Below are 20,305 nucleotides of genomic sequence, written 5' to 3'. Positions count from 1 at the left end.
ATAAGTACGTGCCTGTTCTTCTAGACTACCACCCATCGTCTCGGTCACCGTCTGTCTTGTTGATGAGGAACATCACACACACAGTGACCCATTAACTCAAGAGCAACTTTTAAAAGAATGTCAACTTCCTCTGTTTGTCAGAAAAGAGAAGAACAACAAAAAAAAAAAAAAAGAAGTCGGGAAAGTGTAGTCTGTCGTCTTCTATTTTACAAGTCTCCGAACAGGAGCGCACCGTTGAGCTGTGGTCCAGGAACAGTTTAACCTCCTCACATACTAACCTTAAACGCAACACTGCTGGATTTCTCAATAACATCTGGACTGTTTTCTCAATGTGGAAACATTTACAGTACAGCTCGAAATGGCTGATGTATTGTACGTGTCGATGTCGGTTCATGTTAAAAAAATAAAAAAAAAATAAAAAATAAAAACAACCAGTATTCATCCCATCGCGACCGTCCCACGACCAGCACTGAGCAGTCCGGCCGCCCGTCATGGCGGCATCTCGTCTCCAAGCAATGAAACTGTGGGACCAGGCCAGCGGGTGTGATGGTCTTCCACCAATCCCTTTTTTTTTTTTCTTTGTTTGTTTGTTTTTGTAAAAATTGTATTTGGCACTTTATCTAACACCCCTGTTACATATATGTACATAATAAACATGTATTTTAATCTGCTGATGTCATAAAATAAATACAATCGATGAAGCTGATGGAGTGGTTTAATTACAGAAGTACTTTGGAAATGTTTTATTTTAAGGGTCAGTGATTTTCTGAAAGTTGAGCTGAAACAATTAGCTGCAAAATACTGACATTTAACAGACATCAGGCAGACACTTGTTTCCTGTTCTGATTTCGTACAATCTGAACAGATGATGAAGCAGATAAAACTGAAACTGAGGCAACTTCAAGCTTCACAGTATAATAAAACTGCTGGACAGGAAACAATGATTATGGAGGAGTTAACGACGACCTCAAATTTAGCCACAAAGAGTTTGATGCAGTGGAACTTAAGAAAACAAGCAAATGAAGAAAAGATCCTCACAACTACATTCATGCCTGTCCAGACTCATAATGCTGCTATGATGTGTAGACTTTGAAGGAATTTGGCCAATAAATCTGATAGGACACAAAGTTGTTTCCATGACAGCAGATGATTCTTCAAATATGGATGCTGCTGCAAAGAAGCTACAACTTCTAAAATGTGGATGATTCACACAAAAGATCTCAACAATCAGCAGTTTCAAGGTGGACACCAAGATTAGTGTCACCAATTCAGTATCTGACCACATGTGAAATATGGTCACAACCGATCCTTGAACTTTTAGTTTTTTTCTATGCCGACTGCATGTTTTGTCAAAATGCCAAAAGTCTTTCCTTCATTTGTTCATGTTTTAAGCTGCGGTACTAAAATCTATTTTAGTATGTGGACATATCTACTCTACAATCTAAAGCAAAAAAAACAACAACACAACTGTCACTCCTAAACGTAAAATAAATACATATTGAAAACAACATCTTCCATCTCGAGGCATTTGGAGAGTTTTCATGTCACAAATGCACAAACGCAAATATATCTGCGTACCGAACCCACCTGAGATACAAACATCTGTTTAATCTTTATTAAAAACAAAGCCGGTGATATTTCAGGACCAATAACATCAGTTAATAAATATGTCTTTAGACTTTCAGTCTTCTCATAAAAAACAGAGTTTGAAGAAGCGTCACCGTCCTCAGACAGCTTTGCCTGAATACCTGCTGGCGACATCAGAACCTCCACGATGTTGGCCACTAAATCGTCCTGAGTTCAAAGTCATGTCTTTGTTTGAATCGTACCTGCTGCTGTGTTGTAAAACATAGAAAAGTCTTTCGTGGAAAAACAGAGACTCTTTAGACTTGCACGGTGTCCACCTGGAGATTTCAGGTGCGGCAGTTTGAATCGGAGCGTCTGAAGCTTTTATCGGCCGATCAAAGAGGTCCAGTCAGGGAAGCTGTCGATCTCTCTGGTCTCGTTCAGCTGCTGGTCTCCGTGTGTCAGTGTCAGCTTGTAACGCAGACGAACTTTACGCTGATGGAGAAAGAGGCACATCTTAAGGGAACAGTCGACATTTGCCAGACTGAGGTAAAATGAGAATTAAATGAATCAATAGTTAACTTCATATTAGTCCCATAATGTCTAAGACATAGTACGGTGTTTATCTTTAATGTTATGCACAGGTAAATCTTTGTCTGTCTCTCGCATGTAAATAAAAAGTAAAGCATATTGTTCGGGTTTAAAAAGAGAAGGCAAAGCTACGTTTAGTGTTACACAGTCTTACACATCTGCACAAAAACATGAAATAAAAACGGCTACGAACTCAAACACACTGAAAGGGTAATGATGCTGATATACAAACACTACAATCCTTCAGGTGTTCTGTTCAATGAGTGACGCCGCAGTGAATGCACATGAACTCACCCTCTGAGGATTCGCCAACAGGAGCACCTGTGAGACGGCAGCTGGAGGCAGAAGAGGGTTGTAAGGAGGAAGGTGCGTCCCCGAGGGAGGCTGGAGCTTCACCGACATGGTCTGCAGGACAGTTAATTACACTGAGAAGGAGCCTCGTGTTCAGCAGACAGATACATGACAGGCTGCTGAGGACCGGGTTGAAGCGGGATTTACATAAAGTCTGAATTGATGGTCTGACACCAGCAGGGGGCGCCGGGAACATGCAGGCATGAGCTGGTGTGTTTTTGAGGTGAACTGTAACCCACAGAGCCTCCATCCATCAGCACTGCCTGGTTACATGAAGGACCGTCAGCTGACACACTTACAGATGTGACAGATGCTGCTGCTGTCACAAGTCTCAGCTGGTCGAAGTGGGTGAAATTAATCATCCGTTTGTCCCGATGGAACCAAATACAAAACTACAGCACGCTTTTTCCATCTTGAATTAATCAAGTGTGTATTTTTTTTTTTATTAGTCGATTGATTAATGGACAGAAAACTAATTCAACATTTTGTCAGGTTATAGAGGAGCAGATTTTCTGTGGTTCTTTGTCTTATAATAATGTCAACTGAATATTTGGGGTTTTGGAGTCAAACAAAACTTCCGACCGGCAACATTTTATGGCATTTTCTGAATTTGTTTGCACCAAGCAATTAATTGACTGAATACATAATTGATAATTATTGATCAGTTACAGCACTTTTATTTTTCAGGCACTCTATTAATGTTTTTTCCTTTGCAGTGTCAAGTAATGTGAAAAATACCTTTTACAATTTTAAAATGTTCCAATTTCTTCCAACCATCAGTCCAAAATCAAAATATATTCAATTTGCAAAAACATAAAAAGAGCAAAAGCAACAACTTTTCACATTTAAGAAGATTAAATGGATTGTATTTGTACAAATTGTTTATCGATCTTTATAAGAAAATAGTTGATTTCTATAGTTCTATTAGAAATGAGAAATTGAATTGCACTACTGCCACAAATCAGGCAGTACAGGATGAGGTTTTGTTTCCTGCTGCAAGTTCTGGAGGTTTGAGTGGTTTTGAACGACAATGAACTGAAGACATTTGAAATTTTCCCTCTTCAAAAATGCATTGAAAAAAAAAAACCAATTCACTATTATCACTCTTGTTAAGATGACACATCATGCTTTTATTTAGAAGACAGAGCAGAGAGTTTGTTACCTTTGGAACTGCAGCTTGAAACAGGAAGTCTTTGACGCGGAGGGCGGACGTGTTCACAGCAGACACGACGACCACGACGACATCTGGATGACCGGCGGGACCGTTTCTGGCAAAATGGAGCGACACGTGGATCCCGGCCCGATCGTGTAACGTGACGGGCTCCAGCTGACCTATCAGAAGACAACGGTCATCCAGTGAGCAGGAAAGGAGAACGTGGCGTTTAATACGGCTGATGGTAAATGTTGACCGTCGAGCTTCTCAAAGCAGCGAGGAGCTAAAAGACGCATGAAAGGTAATCCAGCTTCTGGGGACGTACTGGATTTGATGGTCTCCATGGGAACAAATGTGTTTTTCAGGGATTGCGGGTAACGGGAGCTCTCCTCCAGTTTCGCCGGAGACACTTCGTGTGGTTGTTTCTGTGAAGCTGTGAACTGTTGATTTTGAGGGAGAGACCTGACAGGAGAAAAGGCAACAAGAGTACACATTGAAAACAAACCAACAAACAAATAAAACAAAATGACAACTCATTATAGTTATATTTTGCATTTAGCTGGTGGTACACCTGTTACATCCGTTTGTTTAATTGACATGTTTTCGGTGTTATTTTTCATGTCGTCGCATTAAACTCATTGTAATACTTCCTCCAAAGAATATAAAAAGTAAAATGTGTTTGCCTTATCAACTTTATAGTGAGAATGATTATTGTTCTGCTGCCTTCTAGTGGCCACAATCAGTGAACATGGTTTGAAAACAAGATTACTTTTCTTATTTAACAAACTGAGAGATTCCTGCTTTTTACTGGGAACAATATCATTTTGTAACACAACAATGTATTAATACTCACACCCCGAGAAGAAAACTATCTGCCTTCCTTCTTAACCAGATCATCCGAGCCTTTTTTTTATGGCAACTGAAAATAAACTATAATTTGTTGACATTTTACTTTAAACTCCCTCCATGAAGCAGGATTAAACTCTTAAACACTGAACACTTAATTAATGGTTTAATATACACATTATAACGTAGTTACATAATAAAGGACATTTTTTAAATGAGTTCATTGTTGTGCAGTTATAACTGCTCCTATGAGGACACATTATCATCCAGCTGTGTTTTACTCGATGTCTCTCATTATCTGGTTATGATTTTGGGTGCCCAAAGGACGAGATGGAGGTAAAAAAAAAAAAATTCATCATCTGCTTACAACTCCAAGTGCCTACAAATGTTAAAAAAGCGGAGCTAAAACGGTGTCAGTGATGTAATCCTCCTGATGTCCTGCAGATATTCAGTCTGTGTCTCCTCTTTACATCCATCCTTACCAAACGTCGGTCCCATTTGATGTCGCTCTGCCGTCACCACATCCACGAGCTCTCAGCAAAAAGCGACTTCCTCCGTTCTGCTCAGCGTTCTTCTTTTGAACGTCTCCGTTAAGCTACGAAATAAGGATCCATTTTGTTACACCGTCTACCAAATAAAATACACCTTTAAATCTTTAGTCTAAGATTCAAGCCTCACCTGCATCAGCTCCTCATAATAGGACTTTGGACTCCCTCGAGTCGGTTGTGAGACCAGATCCTCCAACTCTGCGATTACACACCACCACATTATGAAACATATCCATCAGCGTGAGAGACAATGAAGTAGGAAAGAGAGACGAATGCAGGCCCACCTAATTCATTTAAGTCCTGGTCAGCGTCTGAGTGGAAGGAGCTCTCCAGACGAGAGAAGAAGAGCGGCGAAGAGGATTCGAATGCAGGCGGTGAATCAGCTTTTCTGCGAGTCGGTGGAGAGTCCAGCGCTGACAGATCGATGAGGTGGTAGCTCTTGATCTCTCTGGGACTCGTAGGAACTGGACGAACAAGAGAAAGCAGGATGCAACACAAAGCACTCGGACACGAGGTCAACGTTTTCTCCACAGGGACTTAAAGACAAAAAGGTGAACAAAAGGAGGCTCACCGATGCTTTTACCCGTCACTTCTTCACTATTACTTCTTGCTCTCCCTCCGTTACACTCTCGTCTTCCCACCCAGTCTTTATAGGAATTCACTACAAGTGTTAGCTGGTCGTTGGCGGCCAGGATCTGAGCCAGGGCGTCATCGTCGTCCATGGTGTCGCTGGCCATCCGGAACAGCGTGGGCCTCAGCCGGTCACACTGCTCATACAAACCCTGTGAGAGGGAGGAATCACCCCGAACACATAATGTTACAAAGTGTGAAATAACTCTAAATATTCATGAACGGTAGAGCTCAACAGAACACCACCATCTACACACTTAAGGAGGAAGTGGAGTGTGTCACAACAGGACGAGCGGACAGTTGAACAAAAACTTCCCGGTGAACAAAGTATGATTTGGTACTACGACGCATCAATGATCCAACAACAGAGCAGTCGTGTGACGTTATTGCTCTGCCTGAACTATCACTGTGCTTCAATAGGTTCACATGTCGTTTCAGTTGTTTATTGCAACTGCTGAAAATCCACAAATCGGTGTTCTCTCATTTCTCATTTCCACCGAGTTACAACGATCGCAGGACTTCGACGTTGACCCGTCTGTGTCGGTGTGACGTGCCGCACACCTTCATGTCAGTGCCGGACTGTGATGGAGTTTCTGTGATTGTGTGTTGGTCCAGCAGCTGTCTGAGCTGCTCGGTGCTGCTCTCCACCTCCTTCAGAGTCTCCTCACGCTTTGACACTTTCTCGGCCTTTTCCTGCTCCTAAAAAAGACGCACATAAAAATGAAGAGCCAGTTTATACAGTTGTTAAAGCAGATCAGTCCGTCAGCACCGCAGCACCGCTCACCTCTTTGATGGTGCTTTTAATGAGCCTGTTGGCAGTTTCCAGGTCTTCGGGACGGGCGCTTTTCAATAACCTGGCCAACAGCTGATGACACACAAACACGTGTTAGCAGGGAGAAAGTTGTCAAGACGTCCTCGTCCACACCAACTCGCACGCTCACCGTGGCCTTGTCCTCCTGGTCGAACACAGACTCTGTGCTTCTTTGTGGTGGAGGAGCCATTATTACCGTGTCTGGCAGTTTGGGATCTTTCTTCACAATACCTGAAATAAGAGAGAGGAACATAACGTGGTTTTACTTTCAAGAGGAAGAAATAATACTATCAATTCTTTATATATCTGTAAATATCACGTGCATCTCAGTCCCAGAATTTAAAATCACAGAAAAAGGTTTCATGTTGTGTGTGTGTGTGTTGTTCCTGACCTTGTCTCTTGAGCATCCTGTAGGCCTCCTGGATCTTTGGTTCTTCTTTGAGCCAGAGCGTCCAGCCGTAGAGGACCTCCATCACTCTGTCTTTAACGTTCTGTGGAGTCCTCGTGCCGAAGTACTGCTCGGGGAGACGGACGAGGTCAGTCACATCAGTATTAATGCAGAAGAAGACAATTTTACATCACTAAATATTACAAATTGAAATGATTTCCCTCCCTCAGTCTATTATGTTTATCTTTTTATATCAAACCCATGTAAACTCCATGTACTATCAGATTCGTTGATAATAGTGGCCTGTCTTCATTGTTTTTAACCTATAATAGGAGCAACTATCTCTCAAATATAATACAAAATACCTTTTAAATTACCCTTAACTCGCTGTTTTTTGTATTTGTATCTATTTGATTGAGCCCCGTTATTATGTGGACAATCTTGACAATGCAAAAACAATCGTAAATTTACCATTGAGGATTTTAAGTGAAACAGCTGAGTAAACTGAGGCGCTTTGATTGAAAGTGTTGATGGTTCTTAAAACCATCTTTCGCCGCTTTAGCTTTGTGTTTATTGTTTTTGTCTTGTTCCTTTTCTTAACACTTTGTTTGCTTGTTCCTAAATGTCAGAACTCTTTTCTTAAAACAATTTTCAAGAGAGCTCATCTTGACTTGAGTTTAATGATTCTACTTGAATTGGAATTATTTTGTAATTTGCAGACTCTACTGTGTCCCATAGAAGCACTTTGTAACCTTGGTTCTGAGAGGTGCTCTATGTAAAAAAAAATATTATTATTATTTTCATAATTTGAGGTGTTAAAACCAGAAATGCTACTCCACAGTCTAATATATAAAAGCAAAGAGAGCACACCAACGAATCGTGTAAAAATGATGAAAGTAGATCATTTAAAAAAAAATAAAAAAATACAGCAAGATGAAATCCACTCATCCAAACCGTTAACATTATTACATAAATAATCAAAATAGAGAACGACGTATTTTATAAATCGTATATGCGTGTTGTCACTCCATGGCACTTAACTCAGGTCAGATGAGTACTCAGAAACAGAATTTATAAATTCACTAAATGTAGCTTTAGAAGGATTTTTCAGTTCGTTTGTTTGCTCAGGACACATATTTTAGTTTTCAGTGTTTAGACTCAGATTTTGCAGCCACCTGTGTTTCTGATGAGCATTACCTTCGGTGTTAGGACTTTAATGAGCTCATTGAGAAAGCGAAACTTGGCAGCCTCTCTGTGGAATGTCTTGCCGCAGTTGTTCATACACGCCTCGAGAACCTGGAAAGCACCAAAAAAAACAAAAAGAATGAATCAATACCACCAGAAACTCTTGGCAGAAAAAATGAACTAAAACCCTTTTGCTCTTCTGCAACAGTTGAGAGGGAAGGAGAGCAGATTTTGCCACTTCATGTTTGCGGTTGACCGCCTTGAAATGTCACATGACACGAGTCACGTGGTTCCCGAGACGCCTGTCGGAGTTACATTTTCATGGAGAAACAATGACTGAAGCTCTCTGTGACGTCCAGTCAGCAAACTGTGAGGTGTCACAGCGGATTCCAACGCAGATTAAACCTCATGTCGCTTTGTCCACGTGCTTAAAATTAGTTCCAGTTACTGCTCACAAGACCGACCTCCCCCAGAGTTACAACAAAGACATTAGTTTATCAATGAATGGAGGAGAGCTCATGATAAATGCAGACTGTGACTCGTGAGAAAGAGCATCAAACAAAAATGGATGTACACTGTATGTCCACACAGATATCAATGATCAAAGATAAAGAAGAACGTCGAAATTAGTTTCCGTTTGCATCTGGACACTAAAAAGACACCACATGAAAATAAACTGTTTGACAGGCATCTTCTGTATCTTCTGGTTACTTACAGTGAGAGCCTGTAGAGCCTCTCTCTCCTGTGGGGACTGGATTTTATGGGCGAGAAGACGAACAGCTACCTGTGGCCTGAAAGCAGAAAATATAACATTAAATTAAAAAAAAAATCAAACAGCTAAAGTCCTCAAAGAAATGGACTGAAACGGGGCCTGTCTTTGAATTTACATTGCAATAGCTTTAGACTTTATAATACATTCATGCTGAGATGAGTAATGAGGCAAAATGTGCTGCAGAGTTTCAACTCTCTTTCCCACGATGGTGTAACTGACAAACTCATCACAACACGCATGTGAAGCAACACTTTCACAAATGCCAGAATTGCCTTTAAGTAACTTTCAGAGGTAAAAATAGAGAAATTGATGTTGAGCTCACCCGTCGGTCTCTTGGTTGACAAGCTGGTAGAAGCCCTGAATGCAGTCCCATCGGTCCTCATGATTATTTGGGTCTGTGGCCTGGTCTGAAACCGGAGGCACAGTTAAACACGGCGAGCAGTATTTAACGAGGAAGTGAAAATAAAAGATACAAAAACGGAGGAAACACTTGTACCTACTTGTCTTTTTTCTTTCTTTACAAATTTGATGATAAAAATTAACGTTTAATCTATCTTCAAATGGCTCATTTTATTTGACCAAAAAAAAAACTGAATTTCTTTAAAAAAAATAATTCTTAATGAATGACTTTTTTTCTGCCACGGCTCCAGTTTTACACTTTACTTTTATTGCTATTGCTTCTGCTGGTGTTTACATGTTTTGTGAACTTTAGGCTTTTCTCCACTACATTTATCTGACAGATGGAGTTACAGCTGGATGAAGTTAAAAACGCAGGAATCACACCGAATGCGAAGAGAACTAAAGACTGCTGGTTTGGAGGTGAACAGGCCGTAATTACTGAGCCTGCTTCAAAACAAACATTTGTGAAGAGTAACGGAGATGTTGAGAGGAAGATCCTTTTTCTCTTCTGTGTTATGATTATTAGTCTCGCAACACACGTCTGACTAAGGTGCTTTTGTTTCTTTTTCTGTATCAAGATCAATAAAACACATTAAAAAAAAAAAAAAAACTCAGAACACTATTCACACCAAGGATATGCACTTTGCAAGCATTTGACTCTTAATTAGAAATATTTCCCCTTGTGGGATCAATAAAGTCTGTCTGTCTGTCTATTATACTCCCATGCCAGTATATCTCTGTCACTGTGGCCCAGTGCATTTCTCCACGGTGCTAATCTGATTTATATCCAAATAAAACGTAAAACACAAAATACTGAGTCCGAAGTGACTTTATTTTGTCCAACCATATGTTTTGTCCATATGTTTATAACAACGTAAATGAAAATAGTTCAAAGGGAAACGCACAGATCCTGAAATGTTCCGAATGAATCAAAACAGATGTCCACTGATTTCCTCTGAATAGACCGATTGTTTCAGATCTACGTGTTTGCTGCTCGGTAGTTTGGTCCGCGACAAAACATCATGTCGCCATTTGCAAAGTGACTAAAGGCTGAAATAAAATAAAATACAGACGAGAAATAGAAAGCTGCATTACAAGGACATTCTTCCTGAAGACATTTATAACTTGTAGTGAAGTACGTCAAAGATGTGAAACGCTTTACCACCGTGCGCGCGCGCGCAACAGGAGCCCAGACATAACAGCGCTTCTCCGGCACGCGCACGGACGAACTTCCTGTTTCAGCTCTGACTTTTACGCATGAAATGCCAAAACTTATTAAAAGTTTAAATAAATCAACGCTGACTGACGCACAAAAAAAAAAAACCGTCTAATTGCAGTAACGAAGTCCAACTGAAGTCACGAGCTCAGCTGATGGTTAACGCGACGTTTTGGCAGCGACCGTTGAGTAAAAGATGCGTGATGGTGGGACGTTAGTCGGCGCTGCGCCGCATGCACAAGTTAACAGACAACAACAACAAACAAACAAACAAACAAACAAACAAACTCCGTGTTTACTTACTGAGCCATGACTCTAAAGTTGCCTGGCTGTCACCGCTCGCCATTGCCGGTCCGCCTCCTGCCGGGTCTGCGGAGACAGTGTCTGGTCTCTGTGCGGGAAGCGGAGGAGTCAAACGGTGCCGCCTGTTTATAATGGCACGTGACACTCACGCTCCTGACACGCGGAGCTACACCCTTCACGCTGCGCACCGCACCGCACCGCACCGCACCGGCGCGACACGCGTCTGGCTTCACATAAAAACACGATACTTTTATAATGCGCGTCACATTTTATACGGCCATCACGTCTTCTGTGCAGCGGTGGGGGAAAAAAACACACACACACACACAAAAAAAACTACCAAGTACAAGTTTCAAGGACTTTACTTGAGTATTTATATCTCATGCTCGTTTCTTACTTCTACTTTAATAAAAATTTCAAAAGGAAAGAGTTTTACTTTTTTACTCACTTTGGGCAAAGAAAAGAATCAGCGTAATCTGTAATGAAAGTAGTTAACATGTCACCCAGCTCAACTAATTACAACAGTAAAAACCTGCCTTTTTTATTCACATGAGTAATAATAATAATCTAATGGCAAAATATAGACTATATAGCATAACCTTTAATATACTTTTACTTCTGTAGCATTTTTAAGGCTGTTAGACGATCTGAACACTTCCTTCACGGCTTTTCTTGACACCTAGTAGCCTACTTCTGCTCTATGTTATTTGACGAGTCACTATTAAAATTCAGATTTAACATAAATACACATTGAAACGTGATGCTTTGCCAACTACCAAAAAGAAATATTTACACAGTTTTGTTAATTTGATCATTTTGAGACGTGGACTGCCTAACATGACAAGGTGTCATTGTGATGGGCTTTTATCACCACTTTCTTTTCTTTAACAAGCTCATCAATTAGTGCCAGTTCTAATAATACTAATCTAGTAGAGGAGTTTTTCCCCTCCTAGCTTGTGTGGGAATTGTTGGGTTTCTCTGTATAATATTGTAAAGTCTTGCTGTAAGGACTTTAATGTGTTAAGTGCCATGAAATAACCTGTGTTGTGATTTGGCGCTATATAAATAAAATTGAATTGAATAGTAATATTCGATATAATTGTGTAACAGTCACAAGGTACATTTCTTTGTATTGGGTACATTTTTACTTTAAGTGTATTTTGCTGTTACATACTTTTATGTAACATTTTAATGCAGGTCTTTTACTTTTAATGAAGCCTGTTAAAGTGGTGTTAGTACTTCCCCTTAAGTCAAGAATCTGAATACTTCCTTTACCACTGTTTCCATAATCATGACTTTATGTGTAACACGAAATTTAGTGAGACCACAACTGGGTTGCAGTGAAGCAGAAGTTAAAATGAGTGACTTACCCCAGAACTGACAGGAAGACAACTTTTGCGACACTAATTCAGCTTGGTACATAAAGAGTTATTTCAGAGCTTGGACCTTTTAAGCAGCTACGTGGTAGCACACACACACACACACACACACACAACCAACATTATCTATACTGAAGTAATCTGATTGATTGAGGTATTCTCCCACAGTATGCTACTATGGTACTAACATACCATAATGAACGGTTCTGTTGAAATACTCTGGTAACCACTTGATACACTACATGCTACTACCATGGTCCCTGCTAGAGAGTGCCTCTGTCCCTACCACAGCACTCTCTGAAAAGTCCTATTGTAACTCTGGTAAAGTACCGTAATACTACCACCTTTATAGTAAACCATAGTATGAACCACGATTGTTTATAACCATTACAAGATGGAGGCTAAACTATTTACTGTAGTCCTTTAGACAAACATCCATTTACAAGTTGCTATTTGTAGAAAGTGTCTAGATTCATTTGCATGTGGTACATTTACTTTCCATTGCATGCTTCTTTACATTCCCACTTCTCTGCAATTCACTGAATAACTGCACTTCTGACTCTTCCTTCCTGTCAGCTGCAGTTAGTAGTTCACTTACCTTTGATCCATCGTTATAGAAAAAAAAATATCATATGAATTCCCTAAAATTACTCTACTGCATATTTGAATTGTTCAAACGACTGCTGTTACTGTTGTAACTGGTCACGATGACGCTCATGTTCATAGCTTTTGAGTCTCTTGGTTAGTTAAATTGTCATATTTTATGAGCTCTTCATTGATCTTTGTGTAAAATGTTTAAACAGCAGTTGTCAAATAAATAGTGGAGTAAAGTGGAGTAAAAGGGCAAAAGAGGCAGAACGCATTGGCATCTCAAAACCACTGGCTGTTGTCTGACAACAATTTTTTGTGGTTTCAAAACGTTAACAGAGTGTAACCTGGCTTCTTGGGAAACAATCTGGTTGTAAACGTTGTCTCAACTCTGTTCTCACATCTCAGGTTCCTTTTTAGACTATAAACAATGAATGTAGAGGAAATCTTGGCCCGTGAACCTGCTGGATACACTGGAAACCCACTGAGAAATGACTCCTTGAATTCAAAATCTTCAACACACAGGCCTTAATTTACTTTATTTTAATGAGGTATGTTGATTTTATTAACATGTATGACTAATTTTACTTCACATTTAAAACCATAGAACTTTTAGTCTTTCATAATTCAATATATATATTATCACAATATTTATATTTATGGTGCATGAAAAGAGCCAATAGTAATTACAATTCCTGAAAACAATCTGACGCTATTTTCTTGGATAACTTTTTTGTGTCCCTCTTTTTCCATATTTCAACTGGGACTGCACGATACAGCTGAAATTGGAACTCATGCAAACTGTCTTTCTCTGGTAAAGCAGATGATAATTTGCATAAAAATACAGAGGTACTTCCCACCCCTGTATGCATGGTGTCAGGTGGGCATGTAAAGTTTTGCAGTATGAAATAAAAACAAACAGATCGTGTGCACAAAATTAATTCTCAACCCTTTTATAAAATATTTATCATAATTCAAGTATTACTCAGCACAACAGTGGTGGTCATTTCCTTTTAAATGTGGCCCATGCAGCTTTGAGCAGAATCACCACGTGGGAAGTAAAGCAGGGAGTTCTCAACATACAAGCCGAGTCCATCAGCAGCTGCGGTCTTCATTAGTCAGCGGGTTGAACGTGAGGTGATGTGGTGACGGTCTTTAACTCGTGTCTGAAGGCAGCAGCAGTTTCTGGAATCGATGGCTGCTCTCTGTAGGACCCAGAGACACCATCATCTCAGCGACACTGGGACCTTGCTGCAGGTCAGAGGGGAGCAGAGGATCAGAGATCAGTGAAGAAACAGTCAGACCAGACAGTAACCTCTCAGTCAGAAACAACTTCCTCTCCCTTCATATCCGGCCCTGAATGCATTGAGCGTTACTTCGGTAACCGAGTCCCTGGAGGGCGTCTGAGGCTTTGGTCATTACTGTCATTTTAAACAAGCTATTTTAGAATTCATCTTGGTCATGCCGTGTACGGGAAATAAATGGGAGACACGCGCAGCAGAGTTTTTTTTTATGATTACTGCAGTCAAAACTTATCGATGTGCTGAGGTACGGTTTGAGAAATGCAATTGCAGAAATGAAAGTGAGCTGTAAAAAATTACTGAAGGATATCAGTTCCTTAAATAGTCCAAGCTATCTTAAAATATCATAGTATCAGTGGTGTTCTTGTGGTAGACAAAACGATAGCTATGCAAACATAAAGCTCAGAAAAACAAACACGTTAATATTTGCTTGATTTAGTAAACATTCTCAGAGACACAGACAGAAAGCCTGGACTTTTCTCTTCTTGGTGTGACTTCACAGATGCCAGAACAGTTTGCTAGATTTGTGTAGTTTTGCTCTGGACATTATTTACCCTGGCAATCATTGTTGTGGTGCTGCCAGAGTGGCGCACTGGAATGACACTTCATCACTTTTTTTTCTCCAAGTAGGGAATTAAGGTCAAAGTTGTTCAAATGACATTTAAGGAGAATTGATTGATTGATGAACAACATATGTACTGAGGCTTTAGGAGCCCTTCTGGTGCCAGCAGAGACATAGAAACCTCTCAGCAGGGCGTGCTTAAATGTTTACACCATCTCCACTGCTACAACTCCGTCCTAGCTGAAACACTGCACTTCATCCACCAGCTTCATCTGCAGGTGATTAAAGCAGCAGGCAGCCGACTAGAAAAAGACTTCTCAGTTTTAGATGCCAAGAAATGTTGATGGAAAACTAGCTGCTGGTCAGGAAAGTTAGTTTGAAGTTAAGCTGCACAGCTGCTAAACCAATTCCAGAAAAGAAACCCTGTAGAGTCGATATCATTATCAGTCATAAAATCACAGTACATAATGTGTTGAGTTACCTTCAGACCACTGAGAACCAGACGCAACAGCTTCATCATCTCTCTGTACTTGGTGGTTTTAGCCTGCTTGGTCAGAGTCTTCAGGTCTTTGCTGAGTCGGTCCACTGACAGCTCCCCATCTCGCTCTTCTATTAACCTAAATGCACACACACACACACACACACACACACACACACACACACACACACACACACACACACACACACACACACACACACACACACACACAAGTGTTCAGAGCCCTGATAAAACCCTGCAGCTGTAATGACAAAAATGCAGTTGGAGATTTATTACTACTACACACTTCAGGACTAATGAAGCAATGTGCTGAGCCTCTGCAGTGAGTGCTGCCACCTGCTGGCTGGAGAAGGAAGGACGGACCCACAGATAGGAATAAACAGGGCTTACAAGTTCCTTTAGGGAGGACATGTGACCCTGTGGAAGAGGAGAGTTTCAGTATTACTGCACAGACAGGAGACATAAGACTAGAAGCCACATCAACTTCCCTGAAAGAACAGACTGGGGGTAAAAAAAAAAAACACCTGCAAGTAAACAGAAGGATTTGGGTACAGCATCAAAAGGTTTGAGCACTTGCTCCACCTCAAAACCACTTCTGTAAGACAAGTTTCTTTACTTACAGATCATTATAGCAAACACTGTGTAAATCCCCTGTATGTTTCTGAAGGAAAAACAGTAAAACCCAGATTGCATTATGCAAACCACAACAATTTCTACATATATTTTGTAAACACCTTGTAAATGTCCGGGTCAAAAACTCTCAGCTCAACTAGTTTCATGTCCGCCATACAGCAGAGTATCTTAAGTAATTTACTAGTCACACTTATACTTAAATGCATCCACCGGCTTGAAAAAAAAGATCAAAACCTTTAGCATATACTCGTAAGCAACATTTTGCTAATGTTAGAAAGTTAAATGGATATGTTTGTGATTGCCCCGTTATGGTTACCTTTCGCAGATGTAGCACCCGCCTGATGTAATCCTTGTGTGGCACCTCTGCATCCTGGATCTCTGCTGTGAAGGCCAACTGGATTTCTTTCTGTAGATCTTTTATCAGCAGATGGCACTGCTCCTCATTTTCAATCCGCCGCTGCAGGTGGAGTCTGCCACAGTCACGGAGAGAGTAGTCAGGTATGAACATGAAATATGGAAAAACAAAAACAAATTTAACTATATTCCTAAAAGGGTTCTGGGTTTGAATCCAGGTCTGGGCCTTTCTGTGGAGTTTGCATGTTCTCCGTGTGTTTGACCTTTTTCTGTGTTCTTTGATCACAAAGTACCAATTGTAAAATAACAGTTAATAACAAACTACAAGGACAGATGAGTTTCATGGTATAACTCACTTCCCAAAAGTTAAATTCCTCTTTAAATGAGACATAAGGCTACCTGATGACTTACCTGTTGAACTCTGGTAGTTTTTCCAGGTCTAATAAAGCTGAATGAGTTGTGATCTTTGAAAGATTAAACTCAGAAATCAGTTCATCTATGCTGCGCCCCATTCGATTGGCTATAAAGAAACATAAGCACATGATTATTATCGTTTATCATTATTTTATAATTCTATTCACAGCTGATCTCATCAAGGTTTTACTTTTGTATGACAATCCCTGTTTTCAAAGTAGTAGTAGTAGCAGTATACTTGTGATGACGCCTCCATCACTCACTGTTGAATCCTGACCCACAGTTGGTTGTGATATCCAGCAGAGCCTCCGGCAGGATTCCGTCTCTCTGGAAGCTTTGAAGGAATACATCGCCCTGCCTCTTAGACAGCTTACTGCCTTCTTTGTTCATCAGGAGCGGCAGATGTCCGAAGGTGGGCGGCTGCCATCCCAGAGCCTGGTACATGAGGAGATGTTTGGAGGTGGAGATGAGCCACTCGGACCCACGTAGCACGTGGGTGACCTTCATGTAATGATCATCTACTATGTTGGCGAAGTGATAGGTGGGAAAACCGTCTGCTTTTATCACCACAGGGTCCCCCTCCACCTTTAGAGAAGAGGACAGAGGGTGTGAAAACAAGATGAAGCTGGAGAGTTGGAAAAGAGCCAATGTTACAGTTACCCTGCAAGTAACCTCACACATTTGTTTCCGAGGCATGTTTGCAATGTCACACATCTTTTATTCACATCAAATACATCTATTTAATCGCATAAAAACAGCTTTTGACTATCTGAGTCCTGCAGATTGATGCTCCTCACACCTAAAATGTTGCGTGCCTTTCTCCTTTAGCATGAACCCCACTGACAGTGAGTGAAATCACTACAGACCACCTGACCTGTGCCACGTCATGACGATTCCATCCAAAGATCAGATCCTGAAAAGGCTCGACGCCGGCTTCCAGACGGAACCTGATCACGTGAGACTCTTCTTGATCCAGCTTCTTCTTCACCATGTCGGTCTGCAGGTGACGACACCTGTTGTCATACCTGGAGAGACAAGTGGAAAGCGAGACCGCTGTGATTGGATACTTCCCGAGCTCTACTGGCAGAAGCTTTAAGACCAGAGTGTGTGTATGAAGATTTGGAGTGAAGTGTATCGTAAAGCATGAATGTCCCTGAATTGTAAACGGACTCACTTTAAATGACATGGGAGATGTATTATTAATTATAATGTGTAAACTTAGGCCTGTTGATGAATCCGTTCCAGGCGTTCACATTTGTTAGACTTTGTTAGGGGTACTTAAAGTCCTACACAAAGAAACCCAGTCAGCACATTGAAAACATCCAGATGTCTGTGTTTTCTCAAATTCTATGGGATTATGTGAAAGCAGTCTGTGCCTTCATGGTTTTTTTAATTTTTTTTTATTACCCTGGAGTCTGCCCGGTTCTTAACGCCTCTTTTTTGAGTATCTCCAGTCTCCGAGAGCTGCAGAAACAATGGTAGGCATGACCACTGTCAACAAGCTGCTGGGCTGTCTGATGGTACAGGTCCAGTCTCTGAGACTGCAGGTACGGACCCACCGGCCCGCCTCGACGAGGACTCTCGTCTGGAGGTACACCTGAGGAAAGAAAGGAGCTCAGGTATTCATTAATCAATATCAGTGTGTAAAATGAATTAATGAATTCATTCTGTCAGTGATGGTGAAGAGTAAAGCATTTTTACACTGAAATTTTGCAATCAGATCATTAAGTTTACTGAAAATATCAGTTGGTAGGTCACAGCGGCGAGTTATTTTTCATTTGAAAATGTTACAGCTAGTGCAGAGGTTTTTCTTTTTGTTTAATCCCAAAGACCGAGCCTCACCTCCTGTCTGAGTTCAAAAAATTTAACTGAACCTCTCTAGAAAGTCATCGGCCGTCACTATGATCCAGAAGCTGGTGGTTGTAGATTCCTGTCGGGCGTTAGGGGTCTAAGCTAAACCGTACTGAAGGTACTTTTATCATATTTTCTGCTTTGTTTCATGAGTCCTTTTTTTAAATTTTTTTTTACAAGAGACCGATTGGTGCTGTCATTGTGGAAGTATTCAATGTACTCGTTAAAAAAAATTATTATCCGTGTTTTTGTGTGCTATTATTTCATATTAACCTGTTTTAGCCCCGTCCCATCATCCCTTTAACCCCCCTCCCCCAAGAGGGTCCCAAGTTAGCAACCACTGCATTAGATGAAAGGAAAAAACAAACATCTAGGAGGTCATTAACAGTTACTGTGCACAAAGGCCTGCAGACCTGTGTCTCTTACCAGCCCACTCCAGCATGTCCTCTATGGAGCCTGCAGCTCCTGGTACCAGTCGGCTCTGATCGGTGTCCTCCAGCCGCAGGATGAACACGCCTCCATACTTCTTTGCAAAGATATAATTGTAGAGGGCAGTTCGGAGACCTCCGAGGTGTAAGAAGCCTCCAGAGCAAAACAACAAAGTGTTAGAACAACAGATTATTAAAAAGAAATAATAATAAATTTAAAAAAAATGCAGCCTTAATTATTTTTTGTTCTGTACTCGTCTGCTTTTCTTAAAAATGTCCTCCATGAAAAAAGCCTTGAAGATGTTGCTCTTCTGCCTGCCTCAGATAAAACCTGCAGCTGCAGCCACACTTTTGAAACAAAGGTGTGTAAGAAATCAAAACCAATAAATATTACGAGAATACTAAAGTGAAATCTGTCATGAGCTGCTAAGACAAACTGAAAGGAGGCAAGGAAACAACATGACTCTGGATGATAATAGCAAACATGATCTAAAGTTGTTCTTTGGACGGGAGACTGGTGGATTAATTAAGGTATTCATCTGAATCTCAATCGTTTCCCCCCGTAATCTTACATAGTGGAGCGAAACATAAACTCTACACCTGTGTGCTGTACGAGTGAAGATCTGCCAAGTCCCCAAACACATGTTTACCATCCAGTGCGTAAAATTAGTGATCAGAAAAGGACACAATTGAAATAGAGATGCGTTTGATTTATGCTCCCCGTTCCCCTGGCTCACCTTCCAGGACATTTTAAGACCGTGCATGCATGTCGGGTTTTGGTGAGGACCTTACCTGTCGGACTGGGAGCAAACCGGACCCTCACTTCTCCCTGAACCGTGGAGCAGCACCTGTTAGCGGCGGCGTGCAGCTGCAGCTCAGCCTGTCTGTCTCTGGCCGCCCGAAAACACCGAAACCCTCTCGGAACCACCCAACTGTGCAGTGGACACCGCCTACAACATTTAAACCACAGAGACATGACGGCAAACAGACAGACACGCGTGTCGTGGGTCACACCGGTGACACGGACAGCATTATCCGGAGTTTGGCAGTCGACCGGCGAGCCAACGAGGCAGCAGCCCGGCTCGGTAAGTTTCAACGACAGTCAATGAAACTGTTGCAAGTATACAAGTTTCCCCTCACATGCCTGCATGTTTAGAGGCGCTCGTCTTGGTTAAATAATGTCATTTCCTTCTTCGCTGACACTAAACCGGAAAACGAATTAAGCCGAGGCAAGCCGCCTACTGCCACCCAGCGGAGCAGGAGCGTGTTCTTCTTCTGGCAGGTTGAATAGATGTTGATAGAGCTTGTACATTTTTCTAGGGGGAAAAAAACCCAACTTCTCAGTATTGACCAAGGTTTTTCAGAACGAACTGAAGTATACTAATTACAGCTTTTGGGTCTTTTCCAAACAATGTGATAACTAATTAATCTACGACAATTGTCAAGTTATAGGAAGAAAAAGATATGCCTGCCGTGGTTTTTCAGTTTACATTCTCTATTCAGTGCATAATACCGAGTTTGATAACACATACAGAAT

At 41.1% G+C, this 20,305-nt stretch overlaps 2 protein-coding genes across 3 annotated transcripts; both read right to left on the bottom strand.

Annotated features, from left to right (window-relative positions):
* Positions 1 to 804: 804 nt before the first annotated feature.
* On the bottom strand, positions 805 to 10,835 carry LOC138615785 (ADP-ribosylation factor-binding protein GGA1-like). Of its 2 annotated transcripts, none has more exons than XM_069689609.1 (16): positions 10,760 to 10,835; positions 9,164 to 9,248; positions 8,785 to 8,860; positions 8,082 to 8,180; positions 6,888 to 7,011; positions 6,627 to 6,727; positions 6,470 to 6,550; positions 6,247 to 6,384; positions 5,627 to 5,837; positions 5,340 to 5,519; positions 5,186 to 5,253; positions 4,990 to 5,102; positions 3,987 to 4,123; positions 3,671 to 3,840; positions 2,452 to 2,562; positions 805 to 2,061 (listed from the first exon to the last, which is right to left on the bottom strand). In XM_069689609.1, exons 1-16 carry the CDS (start codon positions 10,800 to 10,802, stop codon positions 1,951 to 1,953), a joined length of 1,848 nt encoding a protein of 615 aa, XP_069545710.1. In that variant the 5' UTR covers positions 10,803 to 10,835; the 3' UTR covers positions 805 to 1,950. The 2 variants fall into 2 exon arrangements, with proteins under 2 accessions (XP_069545710.1, XP_069545711.1); XM_069689610.1 differs by having other exon boundaries at positions 1,974 to 2,061; positions 3,671 to 3,835.
* A 2,828-nt stretch (positions 10,836 to 13,663) lies between these two features.
* ears2 (glutamyl-tRNA synthetase 2, mitochondrial) lies at positions 13,664 to 19,945 on the bottom strand. Its single transcript, XM_069689613.1, has 10 exons — positions 19,561 to 19,945; positions 18,767 to 18,922; positions 17,897 to 18,086; positions 17,364 to 17,514; positions 16,753 to 17,074; positions 16,487 to 16,595; positions 16,038 to 16,191; positions 15,375 to 15,505; positions 15,077 to 15,206; positions 13,664 to 13,983 (listed from the first exon to the last, which is right to left on the bottom strand). The coding sequence occupies exons 1-10, from the start codon at positions 19,742 to 19,744 to the stop codon at positions 13,882 to 13,884; spliced, it is 1,629 nt and encodes a 542-aa protein (XP_069545714.1). The 5' UTR covers positions 19,745 to 19,945; the 3' UTR covers positions 13,664 to 13,881.
* Between the last annotated feature and the right edge of the window lie 360 nt (positions 19,946 to 20,305).

Source organism: Brachyistius frenatus, unplaced genomic scaffold, assembly GCF_029030835.1.
Source record: "Brachyistius frenatus isolate BFR_SWC_R1_liver_20210118 unplaced genomic scaffold, ASM2903083v1 Contig_7, whole genome shotgun sequence".
Lineage (NCBI taxonomy): Eukaryota > Metazoa > Chordata > Actinopteri > Embiotocidae > Brachyistius > Brachyistius frenatus.
The sequence above is the reverse complement of the archived record's forward strand: the minus strand, read 5'-3'. Positions and strand labels throughout refer to the sequence as shown.